The following is a 24,589-nucleotide window of genomic DNA, read 5'->3' on the forward strand; positions in this document are numbered from 1 at the left end:
GACTCCTTCTGCTGCAAGCTCTCAACCGTCTCTTTCGAACTGCCAATTCCTGGGCTGAAATATTATTTACTCCTTTCCTTCCCAATAAAACAATTATTTGTTCCACCGTCCTCCCTCTGGCTCGCTCTCCCGTGTGTCTGGCTTCGCCCTGACAGCTCAGCCATGGACTGTTTACATGTCTCGCTCACCTCCAAGACTCTGGTTCAGCTCCATTGACACTGAAGGCAGCAGAATTCTCTCTGTGTGAGGAATCAATTACTTCCGCTGACACTCTATTACTAGCCCTCANCATCGACTGAGAGTCAGGCCTCCAGCCTGTATTTAAAGTCACAGAAAGATCTCTCTCTCCTTGACTGCCCTGCTGGCATCCAGAGGGGACCGAGTGGCCGGAAGAGGCGAAGAAAAGGAATAAAAAACAGCAAAGACTTGTCAAGGATGGCTCAGGCAATCAGAGAGGCCCCGGATACCTAAGCATGGGCACAGCAGGTGACAGCTCTAGGTGTAAAAAGGCAGCTCTGTGTGGTGGGTGTCAGATCCCAGTTCTACCGTTACTATCTGTGAGATCTCTAAGAGCCTCAGTGTTTCTACCTGTTAAATGGGAGTAACAGGAGAACCCGGTCCCATATATACAGAACGCCAAGATGCTTGGCTACGAAGTCGGGGCGGGGGGGAAGCATCCAAAATCATGTGGATTTTATCGCATGAAGTCCTTTGCCAGCTTTTCAAACCTAAGCCCAGTTCACACGTTTTTCATTCTTCTTCTTTTTTAAAATTTTATTCTGACCCAGCGAACATTTTTCAGGGATTTTCCCTCTAGGAAAAAAAATTCTGATTATGTAAATTAAATACAACCATCTACTCTGCAATCACTGAGATGAGTTGTGAGGCCCTAGGTTTTATAATGAAGGTCGATTATGGAAGCTCTTTTCTAGAAGGAAAGACAAGGGCAGCTAATATGTATATATTTTTTTCGGGGATGATTTATCCGGGCAGAAGTACAAGAATGGAATTAAATTATCTATGGAGTTTTTCTTAATCCAAAGGTTTCAATCCACGTGTCACCGAAAAAGACAAAGAGTACATATTATTTTCTATAGGACTCATAACTATAGGGAAATACATAAATCCCTTTTTAGAAAAATCTCATTTCTTCACTTGGTCTCCTTCCTTCTCCTCTCTAACCCCTCCACACCCTGAGCTCCCACTGAATTTCTGAAGGTAGCCTCTCACCCAGTGTAATTAGCTGGGAGAATTACACGCAGTTACATGGGGTGAGACGCCTGCCCTCTGGGACCTCTGGCTTCAGAGAAGGTGCCAGGGTTGAGAGGCAGAACAAGTGGCATTGTGTACGAGAAAACCTCCAGTGATTTTCTCAATCAGGAGATAAAAACGCATTGTTAGGAAGGACATCCGCAGCGAAGCTTGCATTTGGAGAGTTGTGATTGCAACATCGCATATTTAAAAACAAACTGCCAAAAATAACCCTTGTCCCAACTGCTCTTTAACCTTGGTAGGAGGAGGAGAGCAGTTAGTCTATGATGTTTTTTCCCCCGCTTCTTCTGCAAGCTAAGTTCTGGGTGGAGTCCTTGGTCAGAGTTGGTGACCTGGGGTCGGCTGCCAGGTGAACCCCACAGTCACGGCACCGGGGGCCATCCGTTCTGGCACCATGCACCTGCAGAGGGTCTGTTTCCGTCATTAGGCAGGATGGTTGCAATACAGAAGAGAATTGCCACTCGTGGTTTCCTTGGGGGAATGAGAATATTTCTGTGGTTGGGCAGGCAGTAAATCTATAATAATGTCATGAGTAATCAACCTGAGGCTCTCTCCTGAGTGCAAGATACTCTCCTGAACCAGAGAATTTACACTCTGCGTCGATTTCCAGAGACTCAGGTGGACACCAGCTGAAATCACGCCTCCACTTGGGCAATGTGGCCTCCCTCCTGCCCTCTATTCTTAGGAAAGAGACGTGTGTTCAGAGAGAGTGCTGTGTAGGAGTAAACTGTCAAGTGGAGTTTAATTCAGTGTTTTCTGGACTCTTCCAGGCCAAACCCCACGTTCAGGTATTAACCCGAGGATGGGAGTGGGTCCCTGGATATAGGGTACAAAATTGTAGAGGCCAGGGAGGGTGAGAGCAGCAGAGAGTCCTTAAACTCTTAGTCTTTCCTACTTCCTGACCACAGTCCCTCTCTGAGATGGGAGACACCTGGCCAGGAAATAAAACTCAATAGCTTTGCTCAGGTACCTCTTCACTGAGAAGTTTTGTTGATCAGCAAGCCACAAGGATGACCCTTCAATTACTCTTGTTCCCAAAGGCATCAAATTCTTTCCCTTTTTGTCTCTGGCCTGATGCCGTCCACCTGGATCGCCAGCCACACACACGCCCCCTTTGTCTGCCTAACTTCTTTGAGATCGGTGCGGACATCACTTCTTCCAGGGAGCCTTCCCCGATCTCTCCAGATCTCCCCAGCCCAAGCTCGGTCTCAGTGCTGTGGGCTCACATCACACGCCCATACCATATCCCCAGTCAGCGTGCACAGTGCTGGGAGGGCGGGGGCGGGGGGAGCAGAGCATAAGAGTAAACAGCACAGGTTGCAAAGTAGGGCATTCTGTTTTCAAATCCCTTCTCTGCCTTTTCTGCGAGTGGGACCTTGGGCCAGATGCTTAACTGCTTTAAGCCCAAGTTCCTTCTTCTGCAAAATGGGAAGAGTTAATGATGACATCACATTTTTTTTGAAGCAAGGATCAAATGAGATGATATATGTGAAGCACTTAGAAAAGTGCCAGCTCATAGGTGATGCTCCAGATGTGGTAGCTTTATCACTGATAACCATATTTTTTAAAAATTTTCTTAATGTTTTATTTATTTCTGAGAGAGACAGACAGTGTGAGCAGGGGAGGGTCAGAGAGAAGAGGGAGATTCAGAATCCGAAACAGGCTCCAGGCTCTGAGCCAGCTGTCAGCACAGAACCCAATGCGGGGCTCGAACTCACGAACCGTGAGATCATGACCTGAGCCGAAGTCGGACGCTTAACCAATTGAGCCACCCCGGCGCCCCAACCATATCTTTTACTTGCTTCCAAACTCTAAGTTCCACAAAGACCAAGAATACGATGTGCCATCTCGGCATTCCCAACGCGATCATCACACGTGGCACATCATAGGTGTTTAATAACTATGATTGAATGCATCGTCTATTGCCATTTGGCTGGTGAAAGGCCGAGTCACAAAGAGCTTAGTGACTTCCATATGCCTGCGTCTCATCTTCCTGTCACAGCACAAGTTGGGTGAATAAGGAAGACAGCTTTGTCTGCCTTTCAATGCACGTTCATGCCATGCTGACCCATATCCTGGCATCTCACGTGTAAAAACACCAGTGAAACAATCATCTGCATGTGCCTGCTCAGTACTCCAAGACCAGCTGCCGGGGGTATAGAAATGAAGTATGAGGTCCATGCCCTTAGAGGATTTACATGCTCAGAATACAACACTGACCACGTATAAACTAAAGGCAAGCCAGCAAATCGAGGCAATACACAATGCTCTGGGAATTCAGCACTGGGACCCATAAAAGAGCTAGAGGAATCAAGGAAATTGAGGGGAAGAGAAGGGGAGTGTGCAGCTGGACACTGCAGAGGGGAGAGGGAGGAGGGTCCAAGCCCTGGGCACTCACAGGGTCTCATACAGATACAAGGTTGTCTTTGGCTGTTTGGCTGGAATTGAGGATGCTCAGTGAGTGCAGAGAATCATTGCTGGCCGGGTGGGGAGGGTGAGATTATTGAGGTCTGGCGTGCTCCCTCTGTTTACTACAGTCCGTTTATCAACCTGGGAAACTGCTACCTTTCTAAGATATCGTCCCCTACTTTGGTAGAAATAGACACATCATCTGAGATTTAGAGGGCTCCGCTGGGCGTAAATAAATGCAAGAGCACCTTGCTTATCCAGGACACTTAGCTAGAGGCCAAAAATCCCTAAACCTCAAATATGCAGAACATGGGTGGGCTTCCGGGGATGTTTTCAGAAGAAGCCTTGAGCTTCTCCATTGATGCCAGGAACCCCCAAGCACTAATGTTCTTATACTTTGTCCCTGGGGATGTGCCCCAGTCCCTGCTGTGCCATGAGCTCAATGACAGAAGCAAACCAGACATGCTGGCTCTGGGGTTACACTGGCTTGGGGCAGAGCTGAGACCCCAGCACCAAAACTTCCCAATAGACAGCAAGACCTTCTGAAGCAAAATAGGTGCAACACAATAAAAGAGTCAAAACAAATCAGTCAAGTCACAATAAAACAAGTCAAAAGAGGAAGGGTCCATGAGGCAGGAAGTGACAAGCAACAAACAGTACTGATAGGAAAAAGTCACAAACTTCCCCATGGCAAAGTACAAAGATGCCAACGCAGTGGCTAATTCATCATGTATCCACATAAACAAGACGCAGCAATCTTGCCATGTAGTTATTATCACACTTGTGCAAATGAGGAAACTGAGTCTTGGGAAGTTTAAACGGTCAACCAAAACTCAAACCTCAAACTACCTGATTGAAATAGGACAGTACCTAACCTCTGTCACAAAAAGTGAAGTTTAAAATTAGAAGTCTGACAAAGGAAACAATCCATAAAACTAATTAGGCAACTGATGGAATGGGAAAAGATAGTTGCAAATGACATATCAGATAAAGGGCTAGTATCCAAAATCTATAAGGAACTCACCAAACTCCACACCTGAAAAACAAACAATCCAGTGAAGAAATGGGCAGAAGATATGAACAGACACTTCTCCAAAGAGGACATCCAGATGGCCAACAGACACACGAAACGATGCTCAGCATCCCTCGTCATCAGGGAAATACAAATCAAAACCACACTGAGATACCACCTCACACCTGTCAGAGTGGCTAAAATGGGCAAATCAGAGGATTCTAGATGCTGGTGAGGATGTGGAGAAAGGGGCACCCTCCTACACTGTTGGTGGGAATGTNGGAACTTGAGGGTGTTACGCTCAGCGAAATAAGTCAGGCAGATATAGGTGGATTAGGAGGAACTTGGGGGAGAAGAAGGGGAAAAATAGTTGGGGAGAGGGAGGGAGGCAAACTATGAGAGACTCTTGAATGCTAATGGGGGTGGGGGGAGGAGAAGGGGGGAGATGGGCATGGAGGAGGGCACTTGTGGGGATGAGCACTGGGTGTTGTATGGAAACAACTTGACAATAAACTATTAAAAAAAAGACAGAAAAAATAAAATTAGAAGCCTGAATCATCAAGAAAAAGTTGACTCCCCTTAGTATTGGTTTTGTTTAAGAAAACAGGGAAGTGTGGCATATGACTTAGAACGTTCATTATCAGAAATCCTTTCGAAAAAAGACATCAGCACTTTAAAGGAGCATGCTAGGGCATCTAAAAATTTCGCTCTGATTCAGTGCCGCTCTTTAGTGCCACAAGGTATGTAAGATAGCGCTATGCTGAACACACACATAAAATCATTAGTGGAAACTTCAGGTGGGTTTTTTTTTAGCAAAACTGTTTTTAAAATTTTTTTAAAAATATTTATTTATTATTGAGAAAGAGAGAGAGACAGAGCATGAGCATGGGAGGAGCAGAGAGAGGGAAACACAGAGTCCAAAGCAGGCTCCAGGCTCTGAGCTGTCAGCACAGAGCCTGATGTCGGGCTCGAACCCATAAACAGTGAGCTCGGACTCGTAGTCCGGACTCTCAACTGACTGAGCCACCCAGGCGCCTCAGCAAAATTGTTTTTTAACGAGAAACGTTCTTTCAGGTCTTCCTGGTGGTTTGTGCGCTTTGTGAAGCATGTTTTTAAAGATACTCATCTGGCAATGACCAACTACCTCTTAACGGGACCCAGAGTCTCGGTTTTGGTTTCATTTGAGCCTCTGGAATGGGGAGGATGCCACGCCCCTGTGGGCACTCATGAATAAGCCACGTTTCACACTCACGTGAGTGAGGGCTTTTAAAAAATGTATACATTTTAGATTTCAGAAATAGAGACAGATTCGATTCTGTGTACATGTTTCTAAAGCCCTAATGTTCAGCCTCTTGTCTGATGACTCAGGTGAAAGGCAGCAGTATCCTTTTCCTCACCAGGGGAATGGGCGATCTGCCCCTGTTTGCTCAGATGGCCCCGAGTCCTGCCCTTTGGTCCCTTGGCCACATCAATGTGGCAGGGCCACCAGGGCCTCTGGACCCTGCCCACGGCCGGTGGTGAGTAGGCCCCAGAGCAGCCTGTGGGTGCTGGGGCTTTGAGTTCCTGCTAATAGCCTGTGGGAGGAGTTGGGGACCTCGCCACAGATGGCGGTGACCTTGGATTGCACTGACTCAGGCAAAGCTGAGGCTTGTGAGCGAAAGTTTCCATGCAGACAGCAGGCTTAAACGGAACAAAATTAATAAGCGACCGTTAGGGGGAAAAGGTCTGTCTGGAGTTTATTTATCAACAGCCTCAACCTTTGGGCTGTCGATTTCAAGGGACAGAGAGCCAAGGGCCCAGGGGCCACTGGCTGGGTCCTATTCTTGGATTGGGGGGGGGCAACCTCTTCACACACAGGACGGAGATGGGGAACCACGAGGGGGAGGTGCTGACCACCGCCCTGTCTCCAGCTCTTTCCTGCTGCTCTTACTCACTTGCCTTGCGTGCGGGGGTGTTGCTGCTGTGCCCTCTCATCAGGAGGACAGCTTTGGCAGTTTTCTCTTGGTGAGCATCCACGCTATGGGCCTGGAGAGCCAAGTCCAATTCGAAACATGCACCGGAAATGAAAAGAGAAAGGAGCCTAATTTCCTTCGGTAGTAAATGCTTTCCAAACCCAGGAGCTCCCTTGGAATGAAAAGAGGAGAGTGCAAGAGAGAAGGAACAAGACAGAACTTCGAGGACTTCAATTAGGCTAATTGTTCCTCTCACAAGCAAGAGATACAGGCAGTGGGAGGAGGAGGAGCCTATTTATTCTGAATGCAAATGGCCAGGGAAGAATGTTAAGAATACCTTGCAGAGTGAGAGAGTTCAGACAACCGGATATGTCTTTCCAAATAACAGAAATTAACAAGAGTGACAGAGAAATGGGGAGAGAGGGGGAAAGGGGGGGAGGGAGAGAGAATTAAGAACAAGGTTAAGCCTCTGTGGAGGCTTGACCCCACAGAGCCTTCCTGACAATTTGACGCTGGGGAAATGAGACCCCAGAAAGATTTTTTTCTGACCTTCCTGACCTTTTTGGTTCAAGCCAGAAGCATCCATGGGGGAGTGGGGAGAAAAACAGGAAGCACTTAGTAAGGATGATAAGCCAGAAGATAACCTGTAACTTGCCTGCTTCCCCTACTCCAAGTCCAGCGTGAGGCCACATCCTTGTCCCTTGTCCCCTCTTGCTGCCAGAGACCCCAGCGATCTGAGTTCTCCCCATCCCTAGGGCTGAGTCCTGTGTGGGGAAGGCGGCCCCAAGGCCCCAAATAGGGCAGGAGCGTGTTTTCCTGGCCTTTCCTACTTCCCAACACGTGTTAAGCCACGCTCACCAGCTCCCTGAGCTTTTCCTTCCCAGAGCCATGCCTTCTCCTCCTGCCACTATGAATATACATAAGATGACCTCTTAGCAATTTCCCTGGGAGATTTGCTGGCATAAGCATAACAGAATTTGGCCCTCAGTCGACAGAGGTGCTTAGTCAATTTCTCTGAGCCCAGACCCAAGCTCTCTGTGCATTACGCTGCAGTTTGTGCCAGCCTTCTGCAGCCCCGCCAAAGGCACCGGAAGCAAAGACACCCGAGAGAGGAGCTCTCCTAATAGAAACTCTAGCTAACGTCCACTGCGGGCAATCAGCAAGCTTGAGATGCTGTGCAAGTGTTATCAGGCTGCACCTTTAACTCAGACAAAGAGGAACCGATGAGTTACCCTGTGTCATCCACTGGGTCAAGAGGAGGTCTGGGATTAGAAAATCCATCTTATGACTCTTCGTCACATGAAGCATCCATCCCAGAAACCCTCGGGTTTTCAGTGAAGACTACCTCTTGCTAGGAGACAGCCATTATGTAGGTGTGAAGCCTTCTCCGGAGGATAACAGTGACACTGATTCACCGCCTCTCAGTCTAGCCCTGGTTGAAGAGGGGCCTTGTCTCCTGCACAAGGACGCGCCGGCCTGGACAGAGGCCCTGCTCCCTTGCACCTTTCTCACCAGCCGGCCCCGCTACTTTTTCAGTACTTGCAACACCTTGGCCACAAGGAAAGTCCCGCCTGCTCGTGAATTATAAGGGTACACTGAACAGATGTCAGAGCAGTGGCACATCACAGGTGCACGTCTGGAGCAGAACAGGATCGCTGGCACATTCTTTTCTGCACAGAAAACTTGCACTGCTGTTTCAATGAGCAAAGACTTTCAGATAGAGCCCACTAGGTGGTACAGAGCACGTTCATATTCTTGACATTACAATGCGACCTGCTCCTTCACCTTCATTTGAGGGAACTCGGTGTCAAGGAGGTGTTTCTAAAGCACTCACAGGTGTCTAAATGCCCACTTGGTATCTCCCAAGCTATGTGTTTCCAGGGCAGCAGGGGTGATGCCGTGAGACCGGCTGAGCTGTCTTGAGTGACTGACCACCTCTCTGGGCTTCAGTTTGCTTATCTGCAAAATGCAAGTCCTGACAGCACCAGCTTCCCAGGGCCACTGTGAAGACTGGATGGATTGATATTTGTAAAGCAATTAGAACGGTGTCTGTTAAATAAATCGCTATCACTGGCTTCAGGACTCTAACCTGTGCAGCACAGATAACAAGAGTCAATGCGAATCTTGGACCTACCAGTGTAGACTCAGATTTTTAACTCTCTTGCTGCTGCTTCATCAAATGGCAGCCAGATCCTCTAGGTCTGGGTGAAAAGATAGTCTCCACGTGGGAGATCTGGCTGCTAGTTTCTTAAGGAAGCTGGTGGGGTTTCTACGTGCGGTGGCAGCAGTGGAAACGGGGAGATCTCCAGGGGAAAAGTGAATCCCAAGGTCAAGGGCTGGCATCTTGTAGTCCACCCCTGCCCCCAGATGGAATTCTCCTACATTGCCCCCTTTGAAGATGGGGTGCTATTCTCTACACTCTTCACTCAGGAAGGCTCTTTCCTCCATGCTGTGGGATGCACTAGGCTTTGATTTCCCCTGAAAGTACACATCATCTTGAGGTTTCCCCCCAGGGCCATTGTTGAGTAGATGCTGGGATAGGGGGTCCTGCCATTCGGTGGCAGAGGTGGTGGGAGGGAGGCCGGCGGGGAGCAGGGGCGGGGGGAGTGTGTGCCTCATGGACACGCAACGGCGCAACATGGTGCTTACTTGCAATCGTGCTTCTCAATTTCGAAGTGAGGGTTGAAGTTGAGGACGATCTTCTGGTTGGGTTCAGGGGCATAAACAATCCACTCGCAGTTCTGGTGGGATGGGTAATCCTGGGGGTAGCCTGGGGAGGTGATATAGCCAGCATCTTTGGAATTCAAACGACCTCCACAGGCTGAGTCTGAAAGAGAAGGCAAAGAACCCAAAGAACTTCAAATATGCTACAGCCTTTCCCCCCCTCCCTGTTTCTCTTTGCTACCAGTGGCTGATTAAAACCGCTTTACAGACCTTTTATGGCAGTCCAGAAGACTAACCTACTTACTCATTCAGTGGAAGAGATTATTTCAGCTCATCCTTTCCACCCCACTCACCCAACTGCGCGTGTGTGTGTGTGCACGCCACACACATACACACACACACAGATGTGCTCATAATCGCAAGCACTCCTCGAATGAAAATACTCCAGAAAATGATCATAAATATTCCTAATTACGTGGTCTGAGATTAAAAACACAAGAGAGCTGCAAACGTAACATGCCCCCTGCCTTTTCCTGTCTCCCTCCTTGTCCTGTCTTCCTCTTGCTCAAACCTCTCATCTCTATCTTTATCTCATAAATCCTTCGTTTCATTCAGTGTCTCCCAGCCCAGCCCAGGCGGCCAGAAGTAACGGCTCCAGGAACTGACAATAGCGGTTTTGTGGTGCCGACCCACAAGCGAGCCTGGTAACAATTACACGTGATGGGGAAGGAAGCCTTTCCAGCTTTGGGCCAGAACGGGCCCTGGAGGGTGATTCTAGCTTCTTCTTCTTCTTCTTCTTCTTCTTCTTTTATTTTTAAAGAAAGAAACAGCAAAAACGCCAAACATTTAATTCCATATACACCACAAATTTGATTTATTATTTCATTATAGACCGAGTGGAAAAATCTGCATTGGAGAATTCACTGGCTCTGACCTCAGAGTTTCGACAAAAGTGCTTTGTGTTTTTCTCTTGCTTTCTACCCACTGTCCCTCCTGCCTGGTCACCACCACCAGGGTGTGCTGCTGCTTTGTCCAGCAGCCACCAGTAACCCGCTGCTTGAAAGAAGGCTGCAGGGGAAGTGGCGGCCCCCACCTTCCCAGCGTGCCTGGCTGGAGGTAAACAGCTCCGTGTGAACCAGGAGGCAAGGGGGCGACTTCAAAGGCAGGAAAGGTGGGCGATGACATTTGAAGACTCTCATATATTTGGGAGTGAAGTTCTGTAATCCCCAGGAGGGGTTCCTGGGGAATGGGGGTTTTGCTTAATACCATAGTAGAACAGAAGATGGGAAGGCACAAGAGACCTGGAAATATTCAGAAGCCTCCTGGAGACCTTCCTGAGATGTATCCCTTTCTTAGCATCAATCACAAGTTAATATCGCCATCTGCATGGAGCAGCATGGGCCCGTGAATTATGTATCACGGCTCAGCAGCCGCCCTCCAGGACGGGGTCTTTCTCCTGTGTTCCCTCTTTGAGGGAAAGGGTCATGCATTTTTTAACTCTACAGGTGCACTTTACTATTCCCCATGTCTGTTGGCATTACTGTCTTCCAGACCTCTGCTTTAGATTACCAGCCTGACAGACTTTAAATGCATAAAAGATGGGCACGCCGCACAATGGTGTTTGGGACACACAAATCCACACAAGTAGCCTTTTAGGCACCGTGCCTCCGAGAGCTCAAACTGTGCCGTGTTGAACTGCCCAGAATCTAATGGATTCAGGTTCCATTTCCTACTGGGTGGAAAACAAAAGCAGGCCATTTCCTCTGGCTAGTAGCAACCACATCATCCTCTAACTAATGACCCCGCACCCTCCCCAGTCCAGCAGGACAATGGGCCCAGCCCTCCGCACAGCGAGAGGGGAGGCCAGCAGTCAGGGGTCGGCTCCCCTGCGGCCACACCTCAGAGGCTGCCCGGATGCCTGCACCACCTCCATGCTGGGCGCCTAGCACCTTCCAGCAAGTCAAACTGTGGCCCCTGGGTGCTGGCTCATGCATGTGAAATTGGCCCAGAGGGACCCTCTGAGAAAGCAGAGGTGTGGGAGCTTCGATCACCAGCTGCTCTTACCGAGCTGGCAGGAGAGGGAATTTTGGAGCCGGGTCCGCTCCTCTGCCAGCTAGTTTGCCATCCAGTACCGCCCTGCTGCACACTCACCCCAAACCACACTTCTCGCCTTGGAGCTCAGCAGAAGGAATCTGAGCTGAGCTCCTGTTTAGTAACTGTTATGGTTTCCATATCACCCCCACCCCCTTCTCCCACCCCTGCCCTGCTTCTGTCCAGCTGCTCCTGAAAGAAGAACTTCTCCTCCTCAATTTTCCACTCACCCCCCCCAAGTTCAGCCTTTCAGTAATTAGACCGGGCACACATAATCAGCAATAAAGACAGGAAACTTCCTCATATGCAGGTTTCATTTCTCACCCACACCAGGAGTAATCATTTTCCCACTCAGAAAACATTTCTGAACGATATAGAACCCAGAGCTGATAGTCTGTATTTTCCACGGTAAAAACTTAACTGAAAGATAAAGGAGTAACACGTTTCTTTTTTTCTGTCCTTTCTTTACCCGGAAGAAAATCAAGGCGCTTTATTAATATTTTTGAAAACTCACTAAAACATCGACTTTGCTTTTGTGTAGTTAACCCTTTCGAGATCCAAACATTTATGAACTCACATTCTCGTGTGGATGGCACTCACACTCAGAAACACACACAGACGTGGCTATTGTGCACACATCGGGTATGCAGACATATTAGAAAGTCACACTTCAGTCCTGCACACACTTTCACACCCTCTCATAAAATATCACACATCATTTGCACAGACATACATCCACCAAGATAAATACTAGAATTTCTGTCTCTATTTTTTTTGGAGAGAACCGAATTCGTGAAAGATATCAGTAAAACTTGTAAGGAAAACACACTTAATCCCTCTACACCTCCCCTTGATAATTGATATTTCATATCCAGGTTTGGGGACCCTTCATTTCTTAAACACAAACACACCCCAACCAAAATCAGCTAGGCTTTCTTCTGAAGAGCTATACCATCTACTACTCTGGAGGCCCATATTGTGTCCCAGAAGGAACAGCATAAATGCTCTCTGTCCTGTCTCAGAGGAGTCCAGCCCAGGCAAAAGAGAGTTGAACGCAAGGGCAAACCCCTCTAGGCCAGTCTCCACACACAGAAGGGAAGTTGACCCTGGTGAAGTCTAAGCAACTGAGCCTGTTTGGTGAGTTGACAAGGAACTTCTTTCTCCAACTACTTTGCGAATACCTTTCACCTGGGGCAAATTCATGTCCCAAAGCGAAGCAGGCAAACCCAGGCCTGGGCTGTTCAGATCGGGTTTTCTCCTACATCTGGGAGGGAAGTCTGAGGGATGAGTCAGCTCAGGCCAGATAAAGACCCAAAGGCCCAAGAATAAAAGGATTGAAGTGGCACCTCTAGATGTAATTGGAAATAAAGTCCTAAAGTCACAAAGGTCTGATTGTTTTTGCCCCCAAGATGAGTATTTAGGTGTTTTTATTTGACATGTGAAATGTCAGATTATTTCTGACATCTTTATCTTTCTCTCTCCTTTTTTTTTCTTTTTGTTTTTGTTTTTGTTTGTTTTTTCTCTTCCTCCAGTGCCCTTGTTTTGCTACTCACCTAAGTACCATCTGATGGTGCCTACATGTAAGCGGGCATCTGGTCTTGGGAAAGGGACTTTGTATTCACCCACTTACAACTCTAAGGTGCTCTGCCGGCTTCCAAAGGAACTGCCCTCCTGTGGAACCCAATTAGGACAAAGCATAGTTCCTCCGTGACACCAGATTTTTAGGAAGTCACAGGAGTTAAAGAAAATCTTTAAAAAAAAATTCTGCTCTAGGGGCGCCTGGGTGGCTTAGTCGGTTGAGGGTCCGACTTTCGCTTAGGTCATGACCTCGCGGTTCGTGGGTTCGAGCCCCGCGTCGGGCTCTGTGCTGAATGCCAGCTCAGAGCCTGGAGCCCTGTGCTGACTGCCAGCTCAGAGCCTGGAGACTGTTTCAGTCTGTGACTCCCTCTCTCTCTGACCCTCCCCTGCTCACGCTGTCTCTCTCTCTCCTAGAAATAAATAAAAAAAAAAATTAAAAAAAAATTCTGCTCTGCCTTCTAAGTAAATTCAACCGGTGTTGTTTTAAAGGAACACTGTATGGCCTAAACTAGATGGCAATATTCACTAAAAAGAAGCCTGACTGTTGTGAGTACTTTTAAATAATTAGAATTGCGGGGCGCCTGGGTGGCTTAGTCGGTTAAGCGTCCGACTTTCGCTTGGGTCATGATCTCGCGGTTCGTGGGTTCGAGCCCCGCGTCGGGCTCTGTGCTGACTGCCAGCTCAGAGCCTGGAGCCTGTTTCAGTCTGTGACTCCCTCTCTCTCTGACCCTCCCCTGCTCACGCTGTCTCTCTCTCTGCTAGAAAAAAAAAATAGAATTGCAATGGCTTAGTTTAGGACAGGCAGAGACACCAGGTGACACCAGGTGACAGCAAGCTGACAGCCTCATAGCAAAGAAGAAAAGCCAGATCACCTGGTTTAGCCCAGCTGAAGGAAAAAGTCCTCGGCAAAAACGGAAGTTTAGGACTGGCTGAAGGTGGGACTGGAGAGGCTGGTTGCTGTCTGAGGTGGGTCTGGGATAACGAAGTGGGGAGGTAGGATGGTCTGACAGTGGCAAGAGGAGACACAGCACTTGGATTCTTGGTGACCTTCCTGGGTCTCAGCTTCCTAAACTGTAATTCAATGAGTGGATTGAACTAAGCGTGTAGTTTTCAAAATTCTTTTTCTCCTTGAATGAAACTGCCCAGAACTCCCAATGTCCAAAGCAGATAGAAGCGGAGCTCTTTTGGATGCAGGAGGTCGGGAGGCCAGAAGGGTGTCGAGTCTGGGCCCCACTGTTCCCTCATCACCTCCGAGGGGCTTTCGCTATAAGATCGGGCTTCTTGGAACAGGGTTTGAAACCCACTGAACTAGATATCAGTTCCCTTGTTACTTTAAAATGCCTTGTAAAAGAGAAGGGGTAGACGGATTAGAAGACGTCTACTTTTTTCAGTTCACTTTTATTCATTTTGAGAAAGATACAGAGAGCAAATTGGGGAGGAGCAGAGGAAGAAGGAGAGAGAATCCCAAGCAGGCTCCACACGAGCAGCACAGAGCCCGATGTGGGGCTGGAACTCACTAACTGCAAGATCATGACCTGAGCTGAAATCAAGAGTTGGATGCTTAACCAACTGAGCCACCTGGGCACTCCAAACATCTATTTCTTGTATGTACCTGAGGGCCATATACTTGGTGGAGAAAAGCAGTCAGTCTCATGTCCTGTGAAAATACGATACTTTATTTATTATATAATCTATCCTTTATCCACAGCATAAGCCCGTCCAGTTTCTGCTTCTATAGCATTTCCTTCTTTAAATTATTAGTACCAAGGCAAAGAGGAAGCTCTTTCTCCCACTTAAAAAGAGAGACGGTTCTCACCTTGACCCTTGACTAGCAGGAAGTCTTATGTTCAACATGGTCTCACCAAGGGCAAGCTGTGTGACCTTGGGTAAGTCAGTAAACATCTCTGAGCCTTTGTTTTCTCATCTGTAAAATGAGGGGAGTGATTCTAAAGGTCGGTTCCAGTTCTAAAATTCAAAGCCTGTATAATGAGGTGAGGAAAAGATCCTAGAACCAAATAGATGGACCCCAAAATTTAAAAATTTGTCTCCCTTCCTAGAGAACAAGACATTTATTTGAGGTGTTACTCCTGCTCGCTCTGTTTGGTAAGCCTTGAAGCCACCTCTAGGATTTTTCCGACGGACTTTCCTGTCTTGCATTATGGAGAGTTCAAATGTCTCTTTTAATCACATTAACTCTACTGACGTGTGTTTCTCTCCTTAACTGAGTCTGTGGCTGCATACTTGATGAATAGTGTGGATGTGCAGCTCTGTGTGTGAGCATGTCAACAACAGTGGCACATAAAAGGAAAGCCCAAAAAGAGTTTCTTCAAATCCCTTGCCTGACTGAATCATCTAAGTCCTCCGCTCAGGGTTTTAACCAAATTTTGCTCACTAACCCTGGATAAGCTGCTTTTTAAGAGTTATTTCTGTGAGCCGAGGCTGGATTTTGTTTTATTCAAAGAGACTTCAGTCTGTCACAAGACAGTCTCATAAAATCTGTATCTTGGCTTAAGCTGGGAAGAAATGAACCAATCCATCAGCCTAGGAATGCGGCTGTTTGACCACTTCCTAAGGCAACTGGGAAGGGATGCAATCTATTCAATTTATGGGGCCGGGTGGCAGTGAGTGATGTACTCCTGAAGGCACAGCAAATGGAAATCCCTGTGAACTTTCGCAGTGATAAAGTTCAAAATCTGAATAAAAGAACCTCTGGGACGACAGGAAGGAGGGGATGAGAGCGACGGACTGAGGCCAGCACATGAGCGTGGAGAAAGGAGTGAGGGGCCAGGCAGGCTTTTGCTTCGGAAACACTTCCCGTGGATTCAGCGAGAGCAGAACTGGAAATCAGGTCTGGAAATAGGACCTTTGGAAAGTCTTTCCCCCTTAATCTGGATTCTAAAAATGAACCTTCATTTAATTGTTAGAATGTACGTTTGATGCGATTACCTCCTCTGACCTCGAATCATGCCACCTGTGGTAACCTTGTTATTTGTCATCTTATATCATAAACAAATGCAATTCCAATAGGGCAGCCAATATAATATCATTAGTTTATATTTATGTCCACTCCTTTCCAGCCCTCATTGCAAATGCAATTTTGATGCCATTGATGAGAGATCTGGGATTACAATTCCTGACCACTTCAACAGACATTTGGGGAAGGAAATGGAAGAAGAATAATTTTGAGGCCTCTCCAAAAACCAAAAGAGAATAAAAGGTAATATAATATTTTTTTTCATTTATTTTGATTAACTGAAGGCTTATGTTGAAACATCAATGGCTCCCCATTGGTTAGTGAATGAAATCCAACCCCCTTGGCCTGGCAATGGGGCCTTGCATTGAGCCGAACCGATCATTTCCGACCTTATTCGCAATGATTTCCCTCCACACAGTCTCAACTGCAGCTTCTGAGTGTTCCCCAAATAAACCAGTATCCATTCCTCTGCTCCCATCTTCCCCTGTACACCTTTTCCAGCTCTAAAGCCCATCCATCCTCTCCATCCAGGCTCAGCTGTGACCTCGGCTCTCCCTGGTGTCTCACACCAAGACTACTGTTACCCCCTCCCTGTCTCGAACCTCCCTGACTGAGACTGAAGCTCTTGAATGTCTTCTAGGGTGTGTGAGGGCTCCGGAAGGCCTTGTCGGTTCTGCTCAACCACGGCAACTCGAGGGGATGACTCCTTCCTCATTTGCCTTTGGTGAACTTTATAGAATCAGACTCCGAGTCTTTATAGAATCAGACTCCGAGTCTTTCCCAAAAGTCAGAGTCTGTGAGGTTTGGTGAGTTATTCAGTTACCAGCTGGCTAACGTTATCACCAGAAGTATCACAAACTCTTGACGAAGCCTCATCACAAATCATTCTGCTTCTCTAGTACGACCCTTCTTTCCCAACCCACAGCTGCTATTAAATGCGAAGATTTTTTAGTGGCGAACTGCGAGTTTCAGTTACCTTGTTTGGAATAATAATCCCTGGTCATAAGTCAGGGCTGAGTTATGTGAACCATGTCTCCAAAGACACTCTAAAGCTCCGATAATAATGATGCAGTTCAAAAGATATTTACCTTTTAATCCTAATGATGGTAAAAATAATTTATCTGAGGGTTTCTTTGCCTCCCTCACTCTTGCAAAGGTGAGTTCTAGATATCTGTTGTCAGTAGCAACAGGGAGATGCACGTTACTACTTCATCACTAAGCTGCTTGCCGGTAACAGATTATCTCTTGCTGGGTTTCCGTTCCTTTCTCGCTACTTACATCTCCCCATCTCCCTTCCCCTGGCCCCCATTATGCCTTTAGGGCACATCTGTTTTATTTTTTCCCCTTTATCAAAGCAATTATTATTACTGCTCAGCCCAGTAATTTGCAATTCCCTCTATCTTCTTTGCTGAAAGACTGGCCAGAACCCTGATCGCTGGTTATCAGACTCCTTAGAGGCGCTGAGCAGGCTATCACTGGTTATGTGCATTAAGCTGGCCAGCAGCCCCGTCCACGGCACACTGGTGCGGCGAGCTCTCCTGTTGTTATTCCCAGACCCTCCCCTCCCTTTTATTGATTAGATCATGACTCTTATGAAGAGCCAGAGGGAAATGGGATTATTAAGAGTCTTGCTGGGTAAAAGCCATTTTGTCTTTATGATGACTTTCTTGAGTTCAGCTGCTGAGGGGCCTTAACGCCAGAGTAGAAGTTATTGCACATTCAGGGGAGCACCCTCCACACAGTGCTCCCTGCTGAGCACACTTTCCGTGAGGGGAGGGAGGGGAAGAGGAAGGGGAAGAGGAAGGGGAAAGGGAGGGAAGGGGAGAGATTTAAAAAAAATAAGAGATGAGAACAGTGGAAGCAGAACAAGGAGAGAAAAGAATGCAACGAGGAGTAAATCTAAGATGAAAATCCAGCAAAGAATATTGCTCTCTGAAGAACAGTGTGCTGAGAGATCATCTGAAGCTTATAAAACACAGACAAACGTTCAGTGGGGTAAGAGCCGGGAGTGAATAATTATTTACTTATTAAAAATACTCATAAAAATAACATAAACTTACCGCAATGGTTATAATGTGCTTTCTGTGATCATGAGATACAGTTAACGTCACTGAAGCTGCTCTGAAGATTAAATACTTTCAGAATGGGCTTGATACGGACCGAACAGTAGTGTACATAATCTGGCACAGTGCAAAAACACACAAACAAAAGAAAAAAGAAACACCTATGGAGCAGGTATTACTATCAAACATACCTCACAGATAAAGAAATTGAGGCACAGGGAGATTAAGTGTTGGGGACCACAGCGCTGGCAAATGGCTGCGCTGGATTTTAAACCCAGGCAGTCTGGCTTCCAGGCCTCAGAAGCTGGGAAGCCCAAAGAAGGGCTCCCCAAAACCTCTCTGTGACAAACTTATTTAGTGCCATGCAGGGAAAGACAAATGTTTTGCGTGTGTGAAAACTCCCTTTTCTCTTCCTGTGCCAGTAATCTGTCTGCATGAACAATGAGAGATGTGTTCAAGGCTAGGCTGTGGGGAGGGCTAGAAGCACATAGCACCTTCTCCACTCCCTGCGCAGGCTGGCACCCGGCTCCTTGTCACCCTGCATGTCTTTTCTGTGTCCTGGAAAAACCAACGTATGTCCCTGGCAGAGGGAGGGTGGTGTGGATAGATGTTTCGGCTCTGAAACCATGTGTTACAACATTGAGGGGTTTTTTTGCTGGTAACTCCCATTTGTCTCCTTTTCTCAACCCCACTCAACCCTATCCTAAATGCCACATTGTTATTGTTCTACTGCATAGGAGCAGCATTTTCAGAAATGGGGGATTTATTTTTATAGCACAGCTGGTCTGCCAAAGGTCACATAATTTGGCAACATTCCCAGTGGTTAAAAATTAATTTCTTCTTATTAATACAACCAAGGTCCCATAGGATAGGAGCTCAGCCTTATCTAAACTTGACAGCTTCCTAAACCTTCAGAAGATGCTTTCTCCTAGAGGGCCAGCCATGCTACAGGGCCACTGTGTCCAGGAATCCAGCCTCATCGAATCCTGTTAGCTAATGAAACCATGAAGCCCCTCGGCCATTTCTCATCAGGGCAGATAAAGCTTTAAAAAATGCTGTAGGCTTTCTAGGACCAACTTCTGCAGTCTCTTCCATGAATGGGTTAATCAAAAAAAGAAAAGGAAGAAAAGTGAATTCCTAACCTGTAAGGAAAGGTACAAAGACTAACTTCTGGGGCTCAAATTCATGTCTGCCATTCAAGGAGGGTCCCTCAAAGATTATACAGTGGCAAATAAAGGTCAAATGATAAAATACCTAAAATATGTTAATGATAACATAAACTGCTGCCCAGATGTTACTTTTCAAGTCCTTTTGCTTCCGTGCAAGAAATAAAAAGGTATTATGATTCTGCTCCATCTTTTAAAAAAGGAAAATCTCAGTTCTATTTCCTCATCTTTCCCTTGACTTTTGGGGAATTTATTCTGAAAACTTTTACCAATGAACTTGGCTCTGAATTCAGTCAACCAAGAATTGTCCCACACTGGTCACCCAGAGTCAGCTCATTCTCTTGATTAATGAGTAGTTGAATGAAATGAAAGATAGCAGGTATGGGCCTCAGAATCACCTGAGTGCATGGCGTTTCTTCCCAGTGATGCCCCCAGACCCTTCTCTGCCCTTGCTTACATTCATGCCCCATTGCATATGGATTAGCATTTGGACTCCTAACTTTTTCTCTGCTACCAAGATAGGAACTGACCATTCTGGCTGCAGAATGCGGAGTTTACATTCGACAGCAGGGGAGGAGAGCCATTTGGTAGACAGCAGGAGTCCTGTCTGGGACTCCAGATAGATTGTCTGGGGTTCCAGCCACTGCAGCCTTCCAACCTTCCGTTTTGCCAGTTGTGTGCTCTGACTTAATCTGAGGGCTCTGCAGAATAACATCAAAGTCCAAGCCAGCAGTGCAGCTTGGGCATTCACAATTCTACCGGGCACATCCTGGACAAGAAGGTGCTTGCCCGGAACACTCACGGGGAGCTCTCTTCTTTCCACTGGTTTGCACTGTGTGCTCTGTTGGCAGTTGGTAACAGCTTCATTACCTCCAGTGGCTGCTTATGGGGTAAAGTTTACTGGGCACGCATTGAACGTGGGCACGAGACCAGCCCAGAGCCTAGAGCAGACTGTCTGTGTACAATCTAGGAGTTCACTTTTGCTCAAAAATTATTATACCTCTACCTGGCCAGAATCATCCCGCATTTTGGGGAGACAGGCTAAAAAAGAACTTCTGCCCTATATGGGCGCCTGGAACGTCACTGCTTCTCTATTAGGATTCGTTTAAACCCAGAGGTATCTCCCACAGACCATTTAGACCTCTTATCTGATCATCCATTCTGGACGCAAGGTTGATTGACCGGGTCTGCCCGTGTCCATGGCAATGGTGTTTAAAACCAAGCACAGATCAAAGCTCAGAGGCGGGGTGGTGCGGGGGAAGGTTGTTGGTTATAGGGTCCGGGTTCTTTGCGCCCCAAGCGGTGTGTCCCGGAGGAGGGGCGTTGGGGCTGGGAGTTGCCACGATCTGAAGAAACCCATTGTCAGGGCTTGAATGATCTGAGCAAACCCGAGACCCCCACCCCCATTAACTCTAGCAAAAGGGTTTCGAGGCCAGGCGCTGACAAGGAGTGGCCAGCGCCAGGGGGCTCTGCTCTGTCTGAAACCGACAGGAAAGGAGGTGGAGGGAGGGCAGCGAGCATTGAGCACACGCCAGTAAACCAGAGTGTGGATCCCCTCCCCTTCTAGAGAAATTCAACCAGAGCCGCAGAAGCTGCGACAAGGATGAGCTGGATCCCCTAAGCTTGCCAGGAAAGCCGATTCCCACCCCACCCCCACGGTTCCCAGAGGAGCAGCGGGTTCATTCCACCTCCCCCCACCCCCCCGCCAGCCCCGGGACGTTGGCTCTGCGGGTGTCTCCCACCCAGCCGCCGGGCGCCTGGGACCCGGTTGGAAAAACTGCGGTGCAGTCAGCCTGAGGCAAAGGGTGGGGGCAGCCGTTTAATCACCGCTCGCCTCGCCTCCATTAACCTGTGTTGATATTAAAAAGAAATCCATCAGTGAAAATGGAGCAGCGGCCGTGAATGTTTCTTTTTCTCACGTGGAAAAGCAAGGAGCGAGGCGGCGGGGGAGGGGAGGCGGACCGCGCCGGCGACTGCAGGGGATTCTCCCGAGCAGAGAACCGCGGCGGCGACTTAACTTTCCGGCAGTGGGCAGCGTGGAGGCAATGCCGCAGGCCTCTCCCTGGGGGTGTCCTTAGTCAGGAGGAGGAGGAGGGGACCAGGCTAGAGGAGTTGGAGGCGCCCAACTTCTCCGGGGCTCGAGCCTTGGTTTTGCCTTCGCTCGTAATATTTTTGCCTAATAGAATGTTTATGGATCGTGCGGCTGTGTTTCTGCTGCTCAGCCCAAACAAATCGATGCGGCGTTAGAGGCGGCGCCGAGGGGTGGGGCGGGCTGGGGGGCCACCACGTCCCCACCACGTCCCCACCACGTGGATGCCAGCACGCCGCGTGCTCTTCACCTGCTCAGGCGCACCGGCGGGCGCTGGGCGCTCCTAGAGGCAGTGTAAGTGGCGCGNCTTCTCGGAACGGGTTCCCGCCGCCGCCGCCGCCGCCGCGGGCTGGGCTCAGCCCCCTCCCGGCAGGCGCGCGCCGGGTGAGTCAGAGGGCTAGCAGGGCCTCGCCCTTTACCCCCCGCTGCCAGCTCCCCGGGTGCCAGTCTGGTGCTCCGACAGGAAGCCGGAGCTGCCCGCGGCTTGCGATCGTTCTTTCAAGGGGCTGGAGAATATCCACCTAGGGCGGGTCCCAGCTCCGCGTCCCACGAGGTGGTTCCACCCCGGCAGTGAGGCTGCTGCGGCAGCGTCGTAGTGGACGACTTGTCCCGCGCACCGCGCCTCTGGGCTTCTCTAGAAGTGACGCAGCGCGGCCCCGGGCGAGGGTGGGAGGGGGCTCTGCAGAGAGCGCGAAAGGCAGGTGGCAGAGCGGGAGTGGGTTCGAGCGGGTGTCGCACACACACGTACACTTCGCGCAGAGCTCGGGGACAGATGTGCGAACATCTGGGGTAGGAGATGGCCCCTGAGTGTTCACGGCCCCTCCCGCGCCGCAGAGCACACATAACCTTAAGTTGTGTGGTCTGCGTGTGTTTGTGTGTGTGTGTGTGCGCGCGCGCGCGCGCGAGCCAGTGTGTGCCCCAGTGTGCGCGCGCTCGCCAGGGCCTACTAGAGTCCGTGCCTGAATACATAATATACCGTGGGCATCTTCACCGCGTGCGCGCGCGCACACACACACACACACATACATACACATACACAGCGAATCACACAAACATACATAATTTATGCAGCACCTAGGTCTGTGGGAGGTAATTTAATTTCGCTTCAAGCTGGGAACTTAGAATTAAGGCAAGAGGGAATGGGGAGACACAGGAAATCTCCCCGAGTGGGACCTGCACCCATCTCTTTGATACGATTTGCAGCTGCCCTGAAGACCAGCTATGGCAGAGAAGGAGCAGCAAACGTGTGGATTTCCACAGCAAGGGCATTCCTCAGCCTTCCGTCCCTTCTAATAAACACTCAACCTTAAATGGGGTGTGTTGGCGGTGAGAACCAGGGCACCAGGCACAACGCTTCCCCTTAGGCTCCCACAGGACCCACCAGCCCGCTGGGATGAGGGGCGGGAAGCATGCCCGGGGAGCTGCAAAGGGTTAGCTCCTCCACTGCGGCCATAGCCTTGGAGGTGCCTTCTGGGAAGGGCACTTCAGGGAGGCTTTATCTCCTCTTTCTCTTTTCCCTATTTCCTCCCTAGATGGCTTCCCCATTCTCAATCACCTGTAGCAGCTTCCAAGAGTTTTGTCAGATTCCAGGCACTGTTCTCAGAGGGGAGAGAGGTTCACCCCCGAGAGCGGTGTGGGGAAGGAAGGACAAGCCCCACCAGATTCCCTGCAACCAGAAATCCCTTCTCAGGCAGGGTGCCCCTTGCCAGCCCTCTTCCCTGCTGCCAAATACTGGCCCCAGACTGTTCTGGGCCTTGCAGTTCTTATCTCTGCAGTCTGTCCACACACCCTTTTTGGCAGTGGTTGAGAACAAATTCCACTCAGAAGTTTCTAACCACTTCACAAGAGTAAGAGACCTTCGAAGGCCACGCAGTCTGTTTTATCTAATACGAATTTTTCAAAGAACATGATTTACTTTCCCAGAAAACACATGGATGCAGGAAAGAGAGCAGGGCCAACCAGCAGTGCCCAGCTCAGCCCCAAGCCCCCAGCTCAGCCGCAGGCCAACTTACTCCATCAGCCAGAGCCCTAGAATTCTGAGGCGAATCCACACATTCAGCAAAGAATCCACAGTATTGGGAAACCAAAACTAGACTCTTGTCTTTCCCAAGCCCTTCAGTTAACATTGCTCAATGGAGCTAAGTGGAGAGAATGCAAATGATTTATATTTCACTGGCTAGGTTGAAGAAACTCAAGGGAGATGTGTTCTGCCTCAAGACAGGGGGAAAAATCCCAAAAACTGTAATGCAGAGGCTTTGTAGTATTTTTAAACCTTTGATTCAGTCCATATGTGACATCTGAACACCGCCAAATTCTGTCTATGTTTCAAAACACACACACACACACACACACACACACACACACACACACAGCTAGCAGGAGAGAAAAGTTGGGTTTTAGAAGAGGTGGTGGTATAGGGAGGGCCGGCTGGGATCTCTCTTTAAATTATCTAGTATTGAGGGAGCCTCCTTCTATGCCGTTCTGTGTGGCCAGTATGAGCGGTTGCTTTTAAAGGGAAAAGCATGTTGAAATGAACAGAAAAAAAACTTTTAGGGTCTTACCTGGTTGGCCTCTCACTTCGTGTCCTGAAAAGTAGAGAGCCAAGAAAACCCAGGTGAGAGGAAACATATCCATTTTGGAGAAGGAGGCTTTCTCCAGAGCTGGATTTGTAGATTTCTTGTATAATTTTAAGTCTTTCGTGTTTCTCTCTCTCTTACGTTCTTCCTTACAGTGTCTTCTGCAAAGGTTTCTAATGGTCAGTGTTTCCCTCCTGGGTCCTGACGGCCCGTCTTCACCTTTATTCTTGCTGGATTCTCACCTAAGAGGAGGGTGGCTCTTGAAATCAGCAAAGCGCGAGCAAGCCGGGAAGGGGGGACGGGTTTCCTCTCTTAAAAACAAAACGCATCTATGTCCTCTCCAGTTCCTCAAAGTATCATTTCCTTTATCCTACAACATCACGAAAATTTCCCGAAAGCCAAGCGTAAAAAAATAATGATAATAATAAAAATAAAAGCCCAGACTTGCTTTGGGCATCACACGGCCCCCAGGCAGCTGTGTGATCTCAGAGGCGTAAACTGACACTCATCCCCCGGCACCCGGGACCGACACGCGGGCGGAGGCACCGACCGCCGGACGGCCCGAGTGGGAGAGGCGGCCTCCCAGCTCCTGCCGTCGCCGGGTTGCCCTAGCGGGAGCCTTCCCAACGACTACACCCGCGCGGCCAGCCTGCCGAGGGGAGTCCGAGGAAAGAAGCGGCGGCGGCGGCGGCGGCGGCTGCTGTTGCTGCTGCTGCTGGCGGGGGGGCGGCGGCTGGGCTCGC

At 48.8% G+C, this 24,589-nt stretch overlaps 1 protein-coding gene across 1 annotated transcript in view; it reads right to left on the reverse strand.

Annotated features, from left to right (window-relative positions):
- The window catches only part of NRP2 (neuropilin 2), a 117,945-nt gene extending 93,405 nt beyond the window's left edge, over positions 1-24,540 (reverse strand). The window contains exons 1-2 of the mRNA XM_077770180.1: positions 23,832-24,540; positions 9,295-9,472 (exon numbers count right to left, since the gene is read on the reverse strand). Of these exons, the coding sequence (XP_077626306.1) occupies positions 9,295-9,472; positions 23,832-23,904 (251 nt within the window). The 5' untranslated portion in view covers positions 23,905-24,540. The remainder of the gene's footprint in view (positions 1-9,294; positions 9,473-23,831) is intronic.
- Positions 24,541-24,589: the final 49 nt, after the last annotated feature.

This window comes from Crocuta crocuta, unplaced genomic scaffold, assembly GCF_008692635.1.
Source record: "Crocuta crocuta isolate KB4526 unplaced genomic scaffold, BGI_CrCroc_1.0 scaffold478, whole genome shotgun sequence".
NCBI lineage: Eukaryota > Metazoa > Chordata > Mammalia > Carnivora > Hyaenidae > Crocuta > Crocuta crocuta.